At 41.3% G+C, this 21935-nt stretch overlaps 1 protein-coding gene across 3 annotated transcripts in view; it reads right to left on the bottom strand.

Moving 5' to 3' along the window:
• The window catches only part of MTA1 (metastasis associated 1), a 94881-nt gene that overhangs the window by 12068 nt on the left and 60878 nt on the right, over nucleotides 1-21935 (bottom strand). For 2 of the 3 annotated variants that reach the window (XM_067300727.1, XM_067300728.1), the window contains exons 12-17: nucleotides 18944-19059; nucleotides 17962-18113; nucleotides 16099-16288; nucleotides 15596-15685; nucleotides 12403-12555; nucleotides 11135-11170 (exon numbers count right to left, since the gene is read on the bottom strand). In XM_067300727.1, coding sequence (XP_067156828.1) covers nucleotides 11135-11170; nucleotides 12403-12555; nucleotides 15596-15685; nucleotides 16099-16288; nucleotides 17962-18113; nucleotides 18944-19059 — 737 coding nt within the window. The remainder of the gene's footprint in view (nucleotides 1-11134; nucleotides 11171-12402; nucleotides 12556-15595; nucleotides 15686-16098; nucleotides 16289-17961; nucleotides 18114-18943; nucleotides 19060-21935) is intronic. The other variant, XM_067300729.1, reaches the window with a different exon arrangement.

The following is a 21935-nucleotide window of genomic DNA, read 5'->3' as shown; positions in this document are numbered from 1 at the left end:
CTTCAGAGTCCTCGAACAGCAAAGAAAACAGCCGGCTAAAATGTGGGCACATCTCTCCAACAAACTATTACCTCTAGGATAAAGCGACCCACGTCAATCTGAGCTGTAATAAAGTAGGACACAAAACAAAGTTACAGTTTTCAATACAATTTCTATCCTTGCTATCACATTAATAAGGTATTGATTAGCAAATTAATCCTTAAATACCTGAGAGTTTTCCCTCAGTCACACTTTGATAACTGCAGTATGAAAGAGTAAATACAGAAATGGACACTTGAAAGACTACTTCTACTTTGCAATAAAAATCATTACACTGCATCTATGTGCGACTGAAACACTGTTATTGAATGAATACTTTTTATCAGCAATGGCCACCTAGGAGAAGCAGAGAGAGCATAACATCTGTAACCCATTTCAGACTTGCTGTCAAGTCAACAGGATGCATCCATACTGGAAGCAATGGATTCTTGCCCAAGAGCTTGTGGTGGCTCCTGTGCAAGAGAGGAGGTCTATGAGACAGGCATCTCCAAGAACTAAATCAGTCCCGAGTTTCAGGGTAAGGAGTGGCATAGACAGACAACCCAGCACATGAAACTTAGTCCTTTGTGATGTGCTTGCTCCATTTTCACAGTTCAAGGCTTGAAAGATTTCTCACACACATCCACAGGCAGGTTAAAGAAGTAAGAGAGCATATGAGTATAAACCAGGAGTAAAATCCATCAGGGCTCTGGCAGCTTCTCTACAGCTCCAGTACTAGACCAGGAGAAGACTTTTTTAATATTATTTTACTGAAGGATGTCTAAGAAGCCACAGGGAAGTAAGTGCAGATATTCTTTTCAATGATGTGTAAAGTCCAACTGCTTGAAATCAGACTTCTGTGTCAGAAGCAACATTAACTTCCTTCAAGTGAAGGAAGGGGGGGGGGGACAGTTTCGGGATTGACCAAATCCTTAAAATCACAAAGAGTAACAGTCCCCAGTGAATCTAACCAGGTTTTCTAGTCTTTGGCAGCCAAGAAATTGAAATATTTTCCAAAAACTGAAGATTAGAGGGTTTTTTTCTGTACTACCGAATTAAAAAAAAAAAAAAAAAAAAAAAAAACCAAGGCCCTAGAAAATCTGCTACCTTTCAATTCCTCCTGCCAAAGTCTCCTCTACACATTTAAATAAAGAGGAAGTTCCAGACGATAAAATGAAGACAAGGTAAATTAAACATACATCTGAAGATAAGCCTAGATTCTCCTTCACCACCAATGATTCCCCATTGTTACTGAAATAGCAAGAAAACAACTAATCACATTAGAGATATTATGTGAGACCCTCCAAGCATGCCTCGACTCTTGACGAAGGCCTCCGAACTTGTTCAAGCATATGCACAATTACAGATGAGATCTTAGCTCAAAAAAACAGTCAAAGCAGGTTACTATGGCTTAATGACCCCACCATTCTTGAAGTATCAAAGCTGCAGAGGAATATACTTTCACCAAAGAAATAAATAAATAGTGGGAGACCATCATAGACAGCAAATGCAAGTCTGTTACTACTGTTACTTTGCAGCTTTGTTTAATATTTCTAGGATGGGGCAGGGGGAGAAGCTCTCAACCAACCAGTCTGTTTCTTTGCATGTAAATCTCCTATCATTTGGATCTTGCATTCTCAGATTTATTTAAAAAGTGAGAGAATACTCAAATCTGAATTTTGGGCAGCAACGAGCATAATGCACCAAGACCACAGTGGGGGGGGGGGGGGGGGAACTGCTGGCATCCAGTGACACTTGAGTGGAACAGGGGATCCAGCTTCCAGGTCGGGCAGAAAACCAACATATCCGAGCCCATTAGAAGACTGAGACACGGATGTGCGTGCTTTTTACTGATTCAAACCTACTTGCAGCGAGCCCAGCAAGACAACCTTGCCTGCTCAGAGGTCCCATTCAAAAGTTACTCCCTTTTTCTCCAGCTCCCACAATACACAACTGCCATTGCCAGAAGCAGGAGAGCCCAAACTCTCAGCAGTATCCTATCCAAACAGACTGGAGCACGGGGAAGTTTGCGGGAAGTTACTACAACAAGCATCAAGAAGCTGCAGAAGCAGCACCAAGCATTGCCACTTTCCTACTAGGGTACAAATATACCAATGCCCTTCCATGCTTGAACATCCATACCATTGCCTGTATATTTACAGGCCATTTCATAGTTTGGCACAAGAAGCCTGTGCAGAGTTGACCCTAGTATCAAGGAGGAGCAGAGCTGACCCTAGTACCAAGGAGGAGCAGCAGCTCAGCTTCCAGCCTCTGAATGTACCTTGGAGTTGTTTAATTTACAGTTGCTAAAATTTATTAGCCCCAGTCATTGGCATATCCCCTATGCACAAAACTATGGCTCCTTTATCTCATATGAACCTAATTCATCTTTTTTAATCAATCAGGACAACAAGCAATTAGTCACAGAGGCTGTTTTGGTTTTACTTCTCTTCACTAAAGAGAAGTATCATGCAAAACACGCAATACGCAACAACATTCATAAGCACATCTTCAATCGCAATGAACACAGAATTTAGCAAATATTCTAACAACTGACAGGTTTTAAATATAAGCTACACTAAAATACATGGCTCTGATTTCAAAAGCCACACACTCTTTATATACATTTTCCTTTTTCAAAAGAAATCCTCCTCCTGGGATTCCATCCTTCCCAGCAGTAACAAAGATATCAATAGTACCGCATTTTGAGTGACCTATAAAAAAAGCCCAATATGCATGCATGAACAAGACTTGATGAACAAGGATTTCATCTCCAAATTACTGGTTCACTTCAAGTAGTCTGCAGGTGTTGACATATAAACACATACACTTTTTGCAAGCTTATAAAAATTGTTTAGTACCTCTCTCTTTCTTAAACTGCCAAGAGTGTGTTACAGCTGTAAGCAGATTGAGTGTCCACCTTCTAACAATCAACGAGTAGAGTATAAACTTTCAGGAATGCAAGTGCAACAAGCAGAACAGAGCATAAACTGTATCAAACACCACCTGGACTAACATTTTCTTAAAATTCTGTTGTACATAAAAACAATGTTAAAATTGCAATTTACTTACCTAAGTAAGTTCCTACCAAGATTGGCAAAGAAAAAGGAAAAAAAATTTAAGACTTTTTTTTAATTAAAAAAAAAAAAAAAAAGGAAAGGTTAACATAGTTCAGAATACAGTAGCCCAGCTCCATGCAACAGATACAGAAACACAGACTGTTTTGGTTGTAATGAAACACAGGGTGATCACATTTCTCTGTTGGATGAATAAACCTGAGACAACATTAAACAAACAGTAACTCCAAACATGAGATTCCACAAAGAAGAGTTTTTGATTTGTCTGAGTAAGCAGCGGTTCTTTACCCACCTCCTTCCACTAACCCTCCCACATTAGCCTTGTTGGATTTGGATAGTAGTTCCTGAAATGCTCAGTCTACCAGATGACATTAGTTTGCTTCACAGTATCTCACAGATGAGGTCTTCTTCATGCAAAGCAGGATCATGTGCTAGGAGCACTTCAAATGACCCTACTAATACATTCTAGGCAGTAACATCCAACTGTCATGAGCCCAGAAGGCAGTAGCTGCCCTGTGGTAGGTATGTTCAGATTGAAGAGCTACTATCTATCTCAGCGTTGAGTGAATCACTACTGTTCACCTTCGTCTGGCGGTGAGACATTGGGGAGGCAATAAAACCATGCACCTCACTTCTTTAGGATTTGTTGTTCCAAACTATGGGAGCTAGACACAACCGAATCATTCGCTGGTCTTAGAACTGGGAGTATTCCACTTGCATATAGGTATCACATGTGTAGACGCCCTTTATGTTTGAGTTCAGGATTTGCATCTTCAAGGTCATTTGCAGTTCTGCCCCTAAAAACTTACCCACCCACTTCCTCTCACATTTAATACTGCCCTAGGATATGCACTCTACTCTCGCCAGTCACCACACACATCCTAGGCTGTGCCATCCCTCAAAAGTCAAATACTTTTCCTAAGTTGATCTGCAGATTGTGAAGCCCATCTCTTCCTGACCTTGTTTCCAGATCTTTCTCCATAATACCAAAAAGAACTAACCAAAGTATAACGGCTAAGCTGAAGGTGAGTGAAAACATTTTCACTCAACTGCATATAAAATGCTAAGTAAAACTTCTCAGAAATAATCTGTACTTTTGGCATGTAATCTAAAGCAAGGAAGCTGCAGCACTGCAGTACTCATTAAAAGAGCGTATCTAGGAAGTAACCCCTGCATGTGCACAGGCTGCAACTGTGGCTTGGCCTGATGCTTTCTTATTCGTTATGTGATTACACGACCGAGTTGCAGTCTAGTCCTCAGGTGGAGATCTAAGCCTCAAAGCAGCTTCACTTTGGGCATAGCAGCTTTTCAAAAATCAAGTCTAAGAAAGAAAGGAGATCTCCCAGTCCCGTGGAGCTATCATTTGCACAAACTCAATAATTAGACACTTTTAAAGAAACAGTGTGGCAAACGAAGCTTGGCAAGAAAATTTAAATCAATGGAATTCATCTAAAAAGTTTCAGAGGGAAGAAGTTTTCAAAAAAAAAAATTGTGAAGTGTTTCAAAACTATCAAACAAAAATATTTTGTACAGATGCTCCTCCACGATAATTTCTAAGTCACACTGATCTTCTGAAACAGCACTTAAAAGAGACAATCTAAATTGAAACAAGAGAATTTTTTTCTCAACTTTTAAATAGGGTTAAAAAAAATACAGCGAACCCCCATGCTTACTTTTCTCCCTTGTTCTTTTCGCCACAAAACCAAAGAGTTAACTCTACTCAGCTCCACTAGTTAACTAGGCATGCTGTTTAGTGGTTCACAACAGCTACTCTGGGTACAGATACGGCATCTGTCTGCAGTCCCAGCAACACTGACTGCAGAGATTTCATTTTATCCCATGCCAGTAAAATCAAACAGAGGCTCTTTTCTTCTAGTATCTAAGTAACAAGAACTGATAAGCAATCATGATGCTTGAGAAACTTGCCCTAAAATAGGATTACGCTATGTTCTACTCAATGTTTGCTTTATTTTTGACCAAAGGGAACCCGAGTTCCTCTGGGGTTCAGAGCACTTCTTTACTGTGTTCTTAACCAGTCCTGAAAGCAGATGTAGCACACACTGATTTTCAGATCTGGGGTCAACTCATGAGCATGGGAAAGGCAATACTACAAGCTGATTTTATTTATTTATTTTAAAACCTGTCTCCCCACTTCAAGCTCTGCTCTGCATGGCTGAACAGTCTTTATTAATCCATTCATTTTTACAAAAAAATGATTTCAAACTCCTCTGCCACCTGACAGAGCACTGATTCACCATTACCACTTTCACCTTCGTACATACCCTTTCAAAGCTTCCCCTAGTGCTGCCTCTGTTTACCCTGTATCCAATATAGTTTATCTCAAGTACTGCAAAACCGCATAATCACTACACCAGCATGTTTGCTACTAGCACTCTTGAGTGCAACCTGTTTCCACTGGACAGACCACAGTCTCACCTTCAAAGAAGAACAGGAAGCTCTCTGTCTCCTGGAGGTTCACTTTGCAGCTATTTATACCATTAACTTTCTCGGCATATGCTCACCTTATTTTTCTACTTCTCTCCTCAGGTTTTGCATGCTTTTCAGGAAATGATGTCCCTGCTGGCCACCCTTACACCTTTTATGCCCTCTTGATTTGCCAGCTGCTTTCATCACCTCTAGAAAGACTGTAAAACATTGGGGTCACTGGCCAATGCCTTGGACACATCCCATTCAGAGATGTTTTTTAATTTGCTGTTCTCAATTTTATATTCTGCCATTGCTCAGGGACCAGATCTGCCCCTGCTGTTCCATATAACTTGATCCTGCCCAGGAGACACTCTTACAGGTTCTCTCACACACAGGAATCGCAGGCCTAATACAAATACACAGAAGATACGGCCATCTGCTCAACTACTGTGCATCTACTGATTTTGGTGATCTAACTAGATACAGCCAGCTCTAGAGAAAACAGGTCTGAGTCATGTCCTAACAGCATTCCCTTTTGGTTAAAGTCATTCCTGGATGGACAAACTTTCTTTGGATGGTTATCCTTGACTTTGGAAAGGCAGCCGGTGCCACCGCTGATAAAGGAAGAATTGTAATGCGGTTAATGCAACCAGGTAAGTGCAAAGCAACAATCAAATTTTATGTAAGGTCCAAGTAACCAGAAGAGACCTTTGAAATAAGTCTGGCTTCCTACACAGCTGATGCTAAAGGACTTCCCTGTAGTTCCACCTCAATAGCTGTCTTTGATCAAGAGCAGTGTTTCCACTTTCACACTCATCTCTTGATAATTAAATCTAATGCTACGCTAGGCTGATGAAGCTATAATGCCTCCAGTTCTAGGAGTTCATTCATATTTCCTCAAGAGGAGGTAAGAAATAATGAACCAGAACACATTAAATTAGATCATCATTCCATTTTGTTTAAGAAATTCCCAGCAGTGGAAGCAAGGTATTTCAACAGTTAACTAACCTCATTCAAAAATTTGCAGCTTTTTTCTAGCCTAAGTTTTTTTACTGTACCTTCTGGCTACAACAGCTTATTATTCCACTCCTGGCTAGACTAAAAAGCCCTTTATTATCACGCTTCTGCTGCTCCTGTCAGTAGTGACAAACATCTACAATTTCCTCTTTGATAAAAACATTTTCCATTATAAGGTGCGTTTTCCAGTCCCTTCACCATTTTCATGGCTCTTCTATGAACCCTCCCTAATTTTTTAACATATTACTTGGAGCATGATCCACTACCACTTTATTTCAGCATTAAGTTTGCTGCTGGGAAAAGCCTTCCTTTTATTCCAGCTACTCATTCATGCTCTCTTTCTTTCTGCCAATTTTTATAGTGCATGTGATGACCCTGAAAAACAAATTCAATCAGATGAAAGCTAACGTGGTGCAAGAGAGAACAAAGTCTAACAGTGCTCCCTCCCTCCACCCACCCCGTAGGAATTTGCACAAAATGAGTATCACATAGACCCCATGTTGGATAGCTGTGTGGACAAAAGTAACCAGGGTCCAGAACATAAAACATCCTCTCCACTGAATATTGTCAGGCAGGCTCCAGAACATTAATGAGGAGAAGAAAGAAAAAAAAAAAAGGAATAGACTAATACATTTTTAACAGCTTACTGCATTCTACAGCTTCTGAGACTCCATGTACTTTTAATGTTCCAAAATCAGTAATCTGCAGGATTTTTTCCATGCTAGCCTAAAGCTGAAGAACAGCTAGGAAGGCCACTGCATGCCTAATGATGCCTCCAATAAGATTTAAAGGAGAAGTAACAAAAACGCAGAAGAACGAACCTTTCTTATACAATGGAGCAGGGGGAGAGAAGAGAGATGAGGAGATGAGATGAAGTATGTTTTCCTGTTCTTAGGATTCAAGTATAAGTCTAAACTCTGGGTGTCTGGCCAGACAAATCATATTCAAAGCTTGACAAAATTCCTCTCTCTAGGGTTAGACAAACACAGATGATTCAGAAAAGGAAAAATTAAAGAGTTATTGTAGCAAGAGATAAAAGCAAACTAAATTCCAAAGGAAAATTCTAAAGTACTCCTAAGTTCAGCAATGTCCAACCTTTCCATAATTAGTTTTGCTAGCTCGGGCTGCAGCAACAACAGGAGCCTTTCCTTTTCCTTCTTGATCTCCCACCACCAAGATTTCCCTTTTCCTTTGTTCCCATTACTACCTCTTTTCACAGAGAGTTCAAGCTGAACAACCCATATATGAACCTAGCCTAGAAGGTCTCCTTTCTCCATCCCCTCCACCCTTAGGTATTATTTTGGCACAACTAATCATTTAGGAACTATATTCCCATTTATCCAAGAACGTTCAAGGCATTTCATTAATTAACTTTTCTGAGGGCTGAATTCTAACCACCCATCAACCTAACTACCAAGGGGTGGAAAAGCCTCAGAGGAAAATCTTCTAACGGTGGTGCCTGAAAAAGCATGCAAAAAACCTACATGAATGGTTTGATTTTCAGTAATGTTGGATAGTCTAAACGAAGGTAGGTTCTATGGAGTTTAAATGCCTTAGAAACCTGGCCACCAATATCTGTGTATAAACATGGATGTACATACTTTACACTAAGCAAAAATACTAGCTAATATCAGGCTTATTCCTTGCAAAACAGTCTCTGGCTTTCACAGTGCTTTAAGGCTCTCCTTTTAGCCAGTTCTTACAAACTCAACATACACCATCTGCTCAGCAAGCAGCCATGATTTCCAGCAGCTGAGATACTTTCCCCCACAACTTTGGAAGTAACAGCCCAGCACCAAAGGACTTTCACCACCAGCTTTCAGCAGAGACACTTCAACTAAAGCCCACCGTACTACCAGCTGCCCACCAGGACATTTCAGAGACTGACACAGTAAACTATCCAAACCATGTGTCTTACAGGTGCCACCAACACAGCACGTCAGCAGGAGAGAGAAAAAAACCTGGATCTTTCATACAGTTTCACAGTAAGTAAACATATTGCTGAAAACTATTTCAATGCAGGTGGACAACAAGCCTTTCATTTGGAACTGAATTTGTGCAGAGAGAATTTTAGTCCCTCTATGCCGTAGTAGAGCATTTGTAACATAAGCTTTTCTTGTTAGTACAATCGTACAATACAAAGGCCTAAACCAGCCGGTATACCATTATGGTGCATCATTAAGGGGAAAAAACCCTTTCTCACTAGTATCTATAGTAATTCTGTATATGTACCTATGTTTATAAAGAAGAATCTGATTTGTTTGGGCAAACTGATATTTATAATACTTCGATTTCACTCTCATTCGTCTTTTTCCTGTATTTTAGGACTGATACAATCCAAAAACCAGTCACTTCTGGACAAATGGGTTCATTTCAACACTTTTACTCTGCTCTAACTCCCTGGCTCCTAAATTCTGGTAGCCAAGCTTCATCATTCTGGCTGCTGTTCACGTCTTCTCCGCAGCGACTCCGACATGGGCTCTTCCTGTCCTTTCACCTCCTCCTCTCCCTTCCCACCAGCAGCCGCCCCAAACTAATAAGTCTATGTGACTCCATCCAGAGACATAGAGGAGCCTCAACACCACATTCCCAATTCTGGCACAGCACAGAAAACAGACATTAGCTATACATGCCCAGAGACAGCAAGCCTTACCAGCTTGGGCTCAAACACCAGCCTCATGTGCCAGGCTACGGGAACCTGTGCTCTAAGTCACACTGACACGAACCGGCTCCAGGCCAGGAATAGCTCCACCAAACATCCACCATCTGTTTCCTCATGCCCAGCACATCATGATCCAAATTCTTTCAACCTTGTTTCCTTGCAGGTGGTTCCCCTCCTGCTCCATCCTGGTGAGGCTTCCAGCAACCCAGAATCAGAAAATATTCCAGAGGTAGCAATTGCAGCATCACAAACACTTCCCACTCGCAACTAAAACTCAGCCACCAAATACTCACAAGAACATCCAATTAACACTCAATGTCCAAGGAGGCAAACGAGTTTGGGACTGAACCATATAGAGCTACTTAACAGTTACAGGACCAGATAATGCTCCGAGCATTTCCGTGGCTGGTTAAGAACCAGCAGTAGATAAGCAGTAGGCACTCAGTGAGAGCCTGCCCCTGCACAGCTTCACATACACTGCAGAAAACCACATATTCTGAGCAGCCTGAACAGGTACTTCACTAACCTCATCTTTTTGCAAACTGCTCCAGCAGCAGTTATCACTGAAATGTATCTAATAAAATATGTACACCAGCAAGCAGACATTTTAAAACACTGCCATTACAACGGAAATCCTCCACCTCCAAAAGCACATGTTTTCAGGTTACCAAATCCAGCACTTTACACAGAGAGAGCCTGGGGGAAGGGGTCAGTTCTTCCACTTCTCTCCTTTGGGCCACAACATTTTATAGCTTCAGGACTGTGTAATGTGCTGGGTGACTCAGCAGGCCCCTTGCTGATGAGGACATTCAGCAGGGAACAGCAGGCATGACCGTACGCATGTACTTATTAGGAGCTGTGGAAATTCAGAGAGCTACTCTGCAGCCATTTCCCTTAATATTGGGCAAAGCTTCTGAGGAAGCCACACTGACTAAATAGAGGAGTCAGAAGAATTTTGTTATCTTTCCCAAAACAAGAAAGTTAAAAATTACATTAAAAACTCAGCAACACAATATCAAAGTATATATGCCAAGAGAGCAAGAGCGCTGTCCTCATCGTTATTGTACTCTCTGCATGCATTTATATATGCATGCATGTAAATATAGATAATAGCCAGCCACTGCCTCAGCTGTTAAACACAAAGCTTAACACATCAGGGCATGCAGTGTGGGTCATTTAATGTTAACACATAAACCTAAGTTATTGTGCTTGCCTGTCTCCTATTGACATTTTTATATCCTAACTATTCACAAATGGACTGTTTTACTGGATTTGGCAAAGCAACATTACATGCATTTCTGATGGACACGCTTTCTGCATTATCCCAAACCAAAATTTCCCAGGACTACTCTTTTGTCAAAACAGATTTTTTTTTTTCCCCTGTGGAAGTTTAAAGCCATTGATTTCTATTGCAGGTAGAAAAAGTGCAGACAGTCCCACACTTTAAGACCTGACCCAATAGAAAATAGAGGCTTGAACCCGAGACTTGACATGAATACTGTCTCCTATTTCTTTTGGTCAAATTTTGTAGATTTAAATTAGTTTAGAACATATAAAAACTTTGATTTTTTTTTTTTTTTAAATTAAACAGCGAAACAATATCTAGGTTCAAACCACCCATCTCACGTTTCAGTAGTTTTACAAAACTGCTAGAAAACTGCTGTGTGAAGGTGAGAATTTACTAATCAACTCTGAACATAATATCCCTTCTTTGCATTAATACGGTTGTACAACTTGTCTGCACATGAAAAGCCTGGAAGGTGATCAGCATAACCACAGGTGGAATGGTTACCCAAAGAACATGTAGACATCAACACAGAATGTGCACACAGAATCATTAGCCACAAAGCACAGACAAGCCAGCAGATGAAACTAGAAAAAAAAAAAAAAATCACTCTCCTAGCATAAGCTGAGCACAGCTTCAAGGTCTTACCCCTGCTAGGCATCAACAGGCGCTTCTTCATGTTGCCTGACAGAGCACAGGTGAACAGAAAAGAGAAAAACATCACATCAGCAACCTGAACAGCAGCAGTTTAAAAAGTTCTTAATGTTACAACACAAACAATAAGATATCAAATGTTTATAACTATATTTCAGACAAGCCACATATAAAGTTAAAATTAAAGGTAAAAACTGAGGAAGATTCTGTTCAGCTGTACAAAAAAAAAAAAAAAAATCACTGTGATTTTACTCCAGTATGACAGTATAAGTCTACAGGAATAAGACACAGCAGGACAGAATGTGTTTTCCCTCCAAGAAAAAGTCTGTAAGATAATGTAATTCAGCTTTTGTTCACTCCTGGGAGGACAGAGATTGTATTTCCCTCCCCACCCACAGTCACTGTTAAAATAATGGTTCCATTCCTCTGCTACAGAGAGCTATACTCTCCTTAAAAAATTGTGGTTTAATTCCTGTTAAGACCACTTGAATAGATCCTTTTATCCTCATCTGAGAAATGGATTGCAATTTCTTCTTCTCTGGCACTCTGAGGCAAGAGCAGCTCTTCAGAACAGAGCCTTGGAGCCCGGGCCTGGAACACCTTGCTTCTGTCCCCCCCTTCAGACACCTCTCCCATTGCCTTTGGTCCTTGAAGGGATAAAGCCCAGCCTCCACTGCCCGAGGTTCTCGTGATAGGGCAACAAAAGCAAGTGATCTTTTTGAGCAAGGCAGGAGCAGGTTTGTGACATGCCACATCCGGCACTTCTGCCTCCCTCAGCTAAGCAGTAGCTGCCTTTCTCAGTGGCACACAGCCTCTGGTAGCTTTGCTGAAACCCAGGAGATCCACAGGTTGCAAAGCCACCTGGGAACTGCACAGCTACTACCCACAAGTTTAAAAGCAGAAAGCCTCGAAAGGAAAGCGAAACATCATTGGAAATAGCTTCTAAATTTTTCTTCATATAACTCATTTAAAAATTGAAAGGAAGTTTATATATTTTATCGCTGGATTTGCAAGGTTGGTCAAGCCAGAGTTTCACTAGCACTAGTCCATGTCCATGCACCACCCAGACAGTACACATCACGTGCACAGCCAAAAATAGAAATGGGACATGCAAAACTTGCGAGAGGAAAAAATTAAAAATCTTGAGAACAAAAAACTCTGAATTTATATTAGGGCCTACATAGTTTTAAACAACCTCCTTGTATAATAAAAAGATAGGAGAGCCTATACAGACAATATACATTTTGCAGAAAAATATTTACCATCCATTCCGTTGTGTTGTTCATAACTTCTTTTTCCCAGGATAGTCGGGGACCCATTATTAATGACAGGTGTAAACTTAGCAGGCGTCAGATTGTTGAGAGAACTGGACAAACTCTTTGCAGGATCTGGTTTTGGAGGACACGGATGAGACTCTGTTGAGAAAGAGCAGGATTTTGTTAGTGAACATACTGGAATTATAAGTCTGAAAACAACCTGCAAACTTTCAAGGTGACAAAGTATACCTCACCTCCCCTTACATGCAAACTATTTCTGAACTCTCATTTCTGAATTTGACCCTAATTTTGACTGAAGACTGCTACTTATATAAAGCTACACATATTCAGGAATTTACCACACTAAAGATGTTTAAAACAACATCATAGCATTTGCTGTAACATATCATTATTCTAAAATAAGAGTTAAGAAAAAAAGTACTTTATTTCCAAAATTCTATTCTCCAGTCATTTGGAATAGTTTCTGGGCTTTTCTGTATTAAAAGTCATCTTCATACAGTCATGCAACATCCCTAAACTCTACGGAAATCAACTTGGCAAATTTTTCAAGGTCTGTAAAAATAAAATTTCTAAATTGGCCAAGCAAGTATGTGTTCCTTATGGCGTTGTTTTGAACCCTGAGTCTGAATTCAACCTTCTGGCTGAGGCATAGATCAACCACAGGCTGCGTGATGAAAAAAATATATATATTGAAAAAGTTACAAGCAACAGGAAATGGGAAGTTAAAATGAGCGGCTCCTTCTCAGCCCTAACCATAGGGTAACATTTAACTCTAAGAGCACAGAGCATGACTCCTCCAAAAATTCATCTGCTTTCTCTCCACTCCATCAGCCACCCTCCACTCCCTTCTCCCAGCTTAGTAGCCAGAGAGCCTGACACAGCACTACTGAATTTGCTCTCAGCTAGAATTTCAAAAAAATCTACCAATACATTCTGTGCAACCATTAAAAGCAGGATTTTATCCAACAGCAAAACTTCTCCTTTTATTGGATTTGGTTGCACTATGCACTACAGATTGGGAAGCCTTTGGATATCTCATTAGTACACAGTACTTTAAGTACAACACTCAACACAGAAGCAGCAAATAATATGTAATACATGCTGAACCTTAAAATATTTCATCAAAATAAGTGTTCAGACAAACGCAATCTTAACTCCAGTGTTTCTTATCAGGGTAAAAAGGCAATCAATTTCCTTGTTAAAAAGGAAGCGTTTAAAGTACCACTCTTCAAGCTAGCTTTCTGTGGTTAGACTCATCTTAGACTCTGCTCTGACAGCCTAGGACCACGTCTTCAGGGTATCTCTGTAACAAATCAGCAGCACCAAAGAAAATTATAGTTTATTTTGCATTCATTTCTAGTCCTATAAATATTTCTTTTACCACTATAGACATCTGCAGTTTTACTGACTATTTACTGGAAACCTGCTACCTCAATATCCGAGCCAAGAAAGTGTTCATGCTAGCTCTCTTTCACCACAAAGTGCAAAGTCAGGAGAGCTGGAATATAACTCACTGCTGAACCAGATGATTTTACACTGAAAAGTTATGGTGCTTACATTCTCCATAGCAAGGTTACAAGATGGGCTACATTGACCTTGGAGACTGTAATTCCTTAACCTTCTCTAACTCAATCCACAGTAACAGATCTGTCTCCGGCCGAGGTGACTGCGCTAGAAGACTTTTAAGGCACTTAAATCCATTTTTTTAAGCTTGTTGGCAAGTCTGAACGATGCAAGCCAGCACCAGCAGAAGCCACCACATAAAAATACAGAAGTTTTAAAAATCACCATGGCCCTCACCTATTCAATTAGAAGCAGTGTGTTGCCCTCATTCACTTTAAATCAGTTTAACAAAAAAAAATCAGAAGTTAATGAACTGCTTCAGCAGAAACCAGTTTCACCTGGCCACAAACTGCAGCTGAATATAATTAGCCCATACGAGACTTAAGAAAGTGGCTGAACACAAAGTTCAGGTTATCTACAAAAACAGTAACAAAAGGAAGATATTGAAGGAATGGGTTTAAAGGGGGTTATTTTGGAGTGATGCAAGGTATATAAGGCCTTGCCCACACTTTCCATCAAAATATCATCAAAATATTTTCCTACTTTCATAGCGTAAGAATACAGTACAGTAAGCATTATTGTTAATAAAGATCAAATAGGTCATGATTGTACTCTGCTACTATGTTACATCCTGATCAAGTGAGGGGACCTTCATGCAGGCATCCTGCACCATATTTAAGATGCATCTATTAATGTATCCAACTCAATTTCAATACTTTATTTTACAGCCCACTCATGAGACTTTTTCCTTTCAGTAAAACAAGTAGCAGCTATCTAATTAGTATCGTGCTGCAAGTTACTGTATAATTACATTCCCAGAGGGACACAGAACCAATCTGAACTCAAGAGCGGGCGCATCATCTGTCCTCTTTGAGCACCTAGACCTTACACCTAGGTCCCGGACAGAGGTACTCAGGACCTTTATAGTTCAGCTGACAAGAGGCCCAAGTCCTCAAGAAAATGGTTAAACAAAAAACAAACAAACAAACAAAGACAAAAGTGAAGAACAACAGAAGTACAGGCCCCTGGTCTAGCTCCAATACAGAAACAGCCACCACTTGATTTAAGATATGTGGGACACAGTGCTCTCCTAAACCCGAGAGGCTTCTTGGAGGACCCGACTGTAGAAATTGCCTCCAGATAGACCCAGAATTGAAACCATAAACTGGCCAATTGTTCCCTAAAGATTACATTCATATCTTCATCAGAAGAGGATCACTTGTCCACTTGTCACACACAGAGACAAAAGTGGATTGTTCCTCCCCTCCTTTGAAAAGGTTTCTGATACAGGTCAGCAAGCACACAGTGCACTGCTGAGCCACTAAGTCTGTCAAATTAAGTATGAAAAGTAGAAAAGAGAAGTTCATGGGAAATGGAGGAAGCGATTTTGACCTCTCCCTGTATTTCACAGTAGTAGATTTAAAAAAACAAAACAAAAAAACCCCTACCACACTCACAGAGATCTAGAAAAATTTTGGGAATGGAATCTTTCTTTTTTTTTTTTTTTTTTTTTTTTAATACAGCACCTGCATCTAAATCCAAAACAAAATGGAAAAAAAAATGGTTGGTAGACTTAGCGAGTAGGTTTTTTGTTTGGTTTGTTTGTTTTCAGTACCTAAATAACGGAGTACTGCTTCTAAAGGCTTTCGAACCACTTGCTTTAATAGCAACGGGTTTTCTGATGCCTCTGGTAAACGTGCTGTGCCTGTAAAACAAAGAAAAAGAATTAGAAGGTAAAGACATTTAGATATTATAGCAAGACTAAATGACTAAATTAACTCTTCTTAAAGAGCTTTCCTATCAAAAGGAGTATTTACAGATTGCAAGCATGTCTTGGCAGTACAACGCAAATGCAGTAGAATGCTAAGTGTTTTAAGCAAACAAGGGATACTTTAAAACAAACAACAACTCATGAATTTTTAGTGTGATTTGAAAATAACAGCCTGCAGCCTGTGATCAGTTAGAGTACTCTACAAGTATAGCTAATTATTGTTTGACCATCAGTTATGAGCAAGAGAGTGTCTCCAGAAGATACAACTCAAACTTCATAGGAAAGGAATCTCAGATACTTCTTTTCCTTTGCTTTGCGAGGAGGAGCCCAGCTGCACCACCACTCACATTCTGCTTTGATTGCCGCGCTGTTAATAGGCAGGTAGGGATGTCTTGCAGCGTGCCAAGGGCGCAAAATATCTCGACATAAACGTCTTGCAATTCTTGTCAGTTTGGTTGTATGGAGATAGAAAGCTTGTCGTGTCTTCATAGCAAACTTGGGGCTCCCACTGTTTCGTACTGGCACACCATGAGGACTCTAAATAGAAAGAAAAATAAACACAATTTCTAACAAAAATAATTAAAAAGCAACTTTTTGGAACCGAGATAATATCATATAAAATCATTTTCAACTAATGATTCACAGATATAAGAACAGAAACAGTATCACAGATGAAAATACTTTCAGCACAGGTCTTCCCCATTCCCCAAATCTTACCCATCAACATTTGGCATTTTCTTCCAAAATATCTCAAAGGATAAAAATGAAGGCTCATTTTCTCCTTTTCTCTTCACAGAGAAGTATTTGTTTCTGTGCTGTCCCAAAACCTTAAAGCAGAGATCCGAAAGCCAGACCTAATGAAGTTCGCTGATGCTATCGCATGATTTAGTGCTAACCAGAGTCAACAGAAAGACTCTCAAACTTTGGGTGCTTAGAGTTGCTCTGGATACATAATGCAAACTGCTTACAACAAAGCATTTGCAGGAAGGAGAGGGAAATGAGAAAGCAGATGTATGGCCAAAATATACATCACAACTTCCCAAAGCAAACTGTTTCAGCATGCAAGAAAGTTTTTGCTTCAAAACAGAAGTTCCTATTAATTCTTACTTTGAGCTCAATGAATAATGCATAGAGCTGTCGAATAATCACTGTACATAATGAAGAATAATACTGAAAGACATTTATCTACTAGAAAAAGCAAAAGCAGTATCTTTTTCATGAAAAGCAGCTAGGCCAGACAGTGAAGTAGTATCTTGGTATCTCAAAACACACCCATGAGTGGGAAATGGGAGGAAATTTCAGTTTAGGGACAACAAGGTTTCCCCTTCTCAGGCCACAGAGCACAATTTTTAAGTAACAAACAAGAGTTATAGGGCTGATAAAAGCTGGCAGTTAACTCCACAATTAAGTAGCTCCAGAGGGCAAACAGAAGCCTGGAAAGGAGAGTGGCTAAAGGAAAGAAAGAGAAAGCAAAGATGGGGAGAGAGGAGGGAAAGACTCTAAGAGCAAAAGTCAGTGTGCTGTAGCCTTCTGCACATGTAAGGCAGCTGCGCTTTCCAACCAGCCCAACAGATGATGCTCCAAGACTGGACTTTCAAATTCAGAAAAATTTTGAGAGTTTTCTTAAATTAAGTGGGGGAAAAGGGGGAAGGAGAGGAAGTCATACAATGCTTACTGAAGACCTACACAAAAGAGAAGGATTAATTTAAAAAATAGGATGAAGTAGAGAAACAAGATAAGGGAACTCTCAAAGCTACTAGCTATTTGAGATACCTAATTTTGAATGTGCCTTGGGGAAGGGAACAGCTTGCAGGAAATAATGAATTTCTTTATAGAAAATCAGTCCTCTTCTCTCTACAGCTAAGACTGCGTAATCGGAATACCCAGAAACATTGGCTGTTTTTCCAGCTTTTCCCATCTTTATTAAATTATCCCAAGTATTTGATGGATAGTTTGCTAAACAAAGAATGGTTTTTCTCTGGGCAGTACTGGGCAACAAATTACATACAGCCAAAGCTAGTGTGCCAAATTTTGCAGGTCTAGATCCGTACCAGGTTATGAAATATCAAACCCAAGGACAACAACGGCAGTTGAAGCTGTTCTTTTTGTTTTGTTAAATTTTTAAAGAACAGTGAACAATTAATTATATATGATAGTGCACCTAACCTCCTAGACAAGAGTACTGAACAGTCTACTTTCATGATACCTACCAAATTATTGCGGTTTGGTCCTGGTCTCTCTCCATCTAACCGTGTTGGCATTTTCAAGCCACCGTATTTCTTCCAGTACGTCCAACAGGATGCACAGAGGCGACACTGCATGTTAGGGGGACCCCAAGAATACCACTGGTAAGACTGTGTGGCTAGAGATAACAAAGGTGAAAATTATATATATCCTTAAACAGGATCACTTTTTAGAGCTTATTCTCTTTAGAACTATCACAGAAAGAAAACCCACACAAAGACAGTGCAAAGCTCAAACTCAAAAACCTGATGATGGCCTTCCTTGTCATCACCACTGTAAAAGATGTTTGCGATTTCAGCAAAATTAGTTACACATATAAAAACACTTTAAAATATGAACAGTGAAAACAAGCAGTAGGATGCAAAAATTTCATGCCAATGAAACTAAAAGCTCTCATTTTGCAAGACCGATAGACAACAATTTCTCTGCAGCATGGAGGGGGAGGGGATTCTCTTCAGAAACTCCCCATACATTAATTTTACATCTAAAGAAGGTAAAATAAGTTTTTGACTTGATTCCTCATACAATCCCACATTCCAGCATAGCTAAAGGCTCTCCATTAAGGAAGAGGACAAGCATTAGAACTCAGTATACTAATATGAGACAGCAGATCAAGTACAAATATGTATATTTTACACTCTACACAAAAGTTGTGAAAAAAATTGTCAAGTTCACACCTCAGTCATTTAAAGTCTTCAATCAATAGCCACCTGCAATTATGCAGGACATTTACTAGCCTCCCCCCACCCAAGTACTTTGCAATTATATTTACCAACATAACATCAATCACTCCAGAAAGCTTTACTTAAATGCTGCTATATCAAATTCTGTGGTCCCCCCGAAAGCCTTTTCTCCCACCCTCCCACCATGACAAAGTTTTTACTTTACTGTTTGCAATACAGTACTTGTACTCTCTATGCACAACCGCTATATTGGCGTGTCACTTACTATAACAGCTTTCACAGGCCCGTCCTGCTCCCGTGTTCTGTGCCTGCACTCCAGTACCATTTACCACTCCTGGTTTGACATTATTTACATTGATCTGGTTGGGGTTTGGCTTGTTACTTAAAACACAAAGCAAAAAGGAGGACAAACATTAATTGAGGCATGCAGTTTCCTATGTGACTTAAAAATAAATAAATAAATAAATAAAAGGCCCAAAAGGTTGAAATTTAAGATTTCAATTTCTTTCATCCTATTGCTTCCAAAATAAGAAGCCTTACTTACCAGGAATCTGACTTCCACGAGTACATTTTCTGATGTCCATATTATTAGATGCTATTTTCAGGAATCCAAAACCATTTAAAAAACAATAAGCCACAGAGATCAGGTAGGTATCTCAACTATAATCCAGACACTCTAATCTAGGTGACAAAAGGATCATATCTACTGACAACTCTGTCCCACAATATGAGGGACATTTCACATAAATCTTCAAAAAGAAGGGATAAAGGGGCAGAAAAGGTAGGCAGGGAAAGGCCAACCCCTTCCTTGCTCAGGGAAAGGCTACCCTAGATTACAGTCCCAAATATTTCCACATTATCTTACTGCAAAGGCTTGCCTCATGCGGTCACAGTTCCGGCAAGCACAGCCAACGCATCAAGCAAAATCTTTGATCCAGCATATGCACACAGATGTTTGCCTGCTGCACTTACTCAACAGGCCCAGTCATGCAGCAGAAAAGGCTGAAGAGTCTGGACCTTGCCAGTCACCAGATAAAAGCTTGTGACCCAGTGGGTGCATTCACAGAATCACAGAATCGCTGAGGTTGGAAGGGACCTCTGGAGATCATCTAGTCCAACCCCCCTGCTCAAGCAGGGTCACCTAGAGCACATTGCACAGGATTGCATCCAGGCGCGTTTTGAATATCTCCAGAGAAGGAGACTCCACCACCTCTCGGGGCAACCTGTTCCAGTGCTCTGTCACCCTCACAGTGAAAAAGTTTTTCCTCATGTTCAGATGGAAGTGTCTGTGTTTCAGTTTGTGCCCATTGCCTCGCGTCCTGTCGCTCGGCACCACTGAAAAGAGTCTGGTCCCATCCTCTCGACACCCTCCCTTCAGATATTTGCACACGTTGATAAGATCTCCTCTCAGCCTTCTCTTCTCCAAGCTAAACAGGCCCAGCTCTCTCAGCCTTTCCTCATAAGAGAGATGCTCCAGTCCCCTAATCATCTTTGTAGCCCTTCGCTGGACTTGCTCCAGTAGTGCCACATCCCTCTTGTACTGGGGAGCCCAGAACTGGATGCAGTACTCCAGATGTGGCCTCACCAGGGCTGAGTAGAGGGGGAGAATCACCTCCCTCGACCTGCTGGCAACACTCCTCCTGATGCACCCCAGGAGACCATTGGCCTTCTTGGCCACAAGGGCACATTGCTGCCTCATGCTTAACTTGGTGTCCACCAGCACTCCCAGGTCCTTCTCCGCAGAGCTGCTTTGCAGCAGGTCAACCCCCAGCCTGTACTGGTGCATGGGGTTATTCCTCCCCAGGTGCAGGACCCTGCATTTCCCTTTGTTGAACTTCATGAGGTTCCTCTCTGCCCAGCTCTCCAGCCTGTCCAGGTCTCTTTGAATGGCAGCACAGCCCTCTGGTGTATCAGCCACTCCTCCCAGTTTTGTATCGTCAGCAAACTTGCTGAGGGTGCACTCTGTCCCTTCATCCAGGTCATTGATGAAGAAGTTGAACAAGACTGGACCCAGTACTGACCCCTGGGGGACACTGCTAGCTACAGGCCTCCAACTAGACTTTGCACCACTGATCACAACTCTCTGAGCTCTGCCATTCAGCCAGTTCTCAATCCACCTCACTGTCCACTCATCTAACCCACACTTCCTGAGCTTCCCTATGAGGATGCTATGGGAGACAGTGTCAAAAGCCTTGCTGAAGTCTAGGTAGACAACATCCACTGCTCTCCCCTCATCTACCCAGCCAGTCATTCCATCATAGAAGGCTATCAGATTGGTTAGGCATGATTTCCCCTTGGTGAAGCCATGCTGACTACTCCTGATCACCTTCTTTTCCTCCACATGCTTGGAGATGGCTTCCAGGATGAGCTGCTCCATCACCTTTCCAGGGATGGAGGTGAGGCTGACTGGCCTGTAGTTCCCTGGGTCCTCCTTCTTGCCCTTTTTGAAGACTGGGGTGACATTGGCTTTCTTCCAGTCCTCGGGCACCTCTCCTGTCCTCCATGACCTTTCAAAGATGATGGAGAGTGGCTTAGCAATAATGTCCGCCAGCTCCCTCAGCACTCGTGGGTTCATCCCATCAGGGCCCATGGATTTGTGGGTGTCAAGTTTGCTTAAATGATCTCTAACCCACTCCTCCTCCACCAAGGGAAAGTCTTCCTCTCTCCAGACTTTCTCTCTTGCCTCCAGGATCTGGGGTTCCTGAGGGCTGGCCTGAGCAGTAAAGACTGAAGCAAAGAAGGCATTCAGTAACTCTGCCTTCTCTGCATCCTTCGTCACCAGGGCACCCACCCCATTCAGCAAAGGGCCCACATTTTCCCTAGTCTTCCTCTTGCTGCTGATGTATTTGAAGAAGCCCTTCTTGCTGTCCTTGACATCTCTAGCCAGATTTAATTCCAAACGGGCCTTAGCCTTCCTCGTCGCATCCCTGCATACTCTGACAACGTTCCTATATTCCTCCCAAGTGGCCTGTCCCCCTTTCCACTTTCTGTATACTTCCTTCTTCTGGTTGAGTTTTGCCAGGAGCTCCTTGCTCATCCATGCAGGTCTCCTGCCTCCTTTGCTTGACTTCCTACTCATAGGGATGCACCGCTCTTGAGCCTGGAGGAAGTGATGTTTGAATATTAACCAGCTCTCTTGAACACTCCTTCCTTCTAGGGCCCTCACCCATGAGATTCCTCCAAGTAGGTCCCTGAAGAGGCCAAAGTTTGCTCTCCTGAAGTCCAGGGTTGCGATCCTGCTTGGTGCCCTGCTGCCT

Source organism: Apteryx mantelli, chromosome 8 (genome assembly GCF_036417845.1).
Source record: "Apteryx mantelli isolate bAptMan1 chromosome 8, bAptMan1.hap1, whole genome shotgun sequence".
In the NCBI taxonomy this organism is placed as follows: domain Eukaryota; kingdom Metazoa; phylum Chordata; class Aves; order Apterygiformes; family Apterygidae; genus Apteryx; species Apteryx mantelli.
Note: the sequence above shows the minus strand (reverse complement) of the source record. Positions and strands in the feature narration are given on the sequence as shown.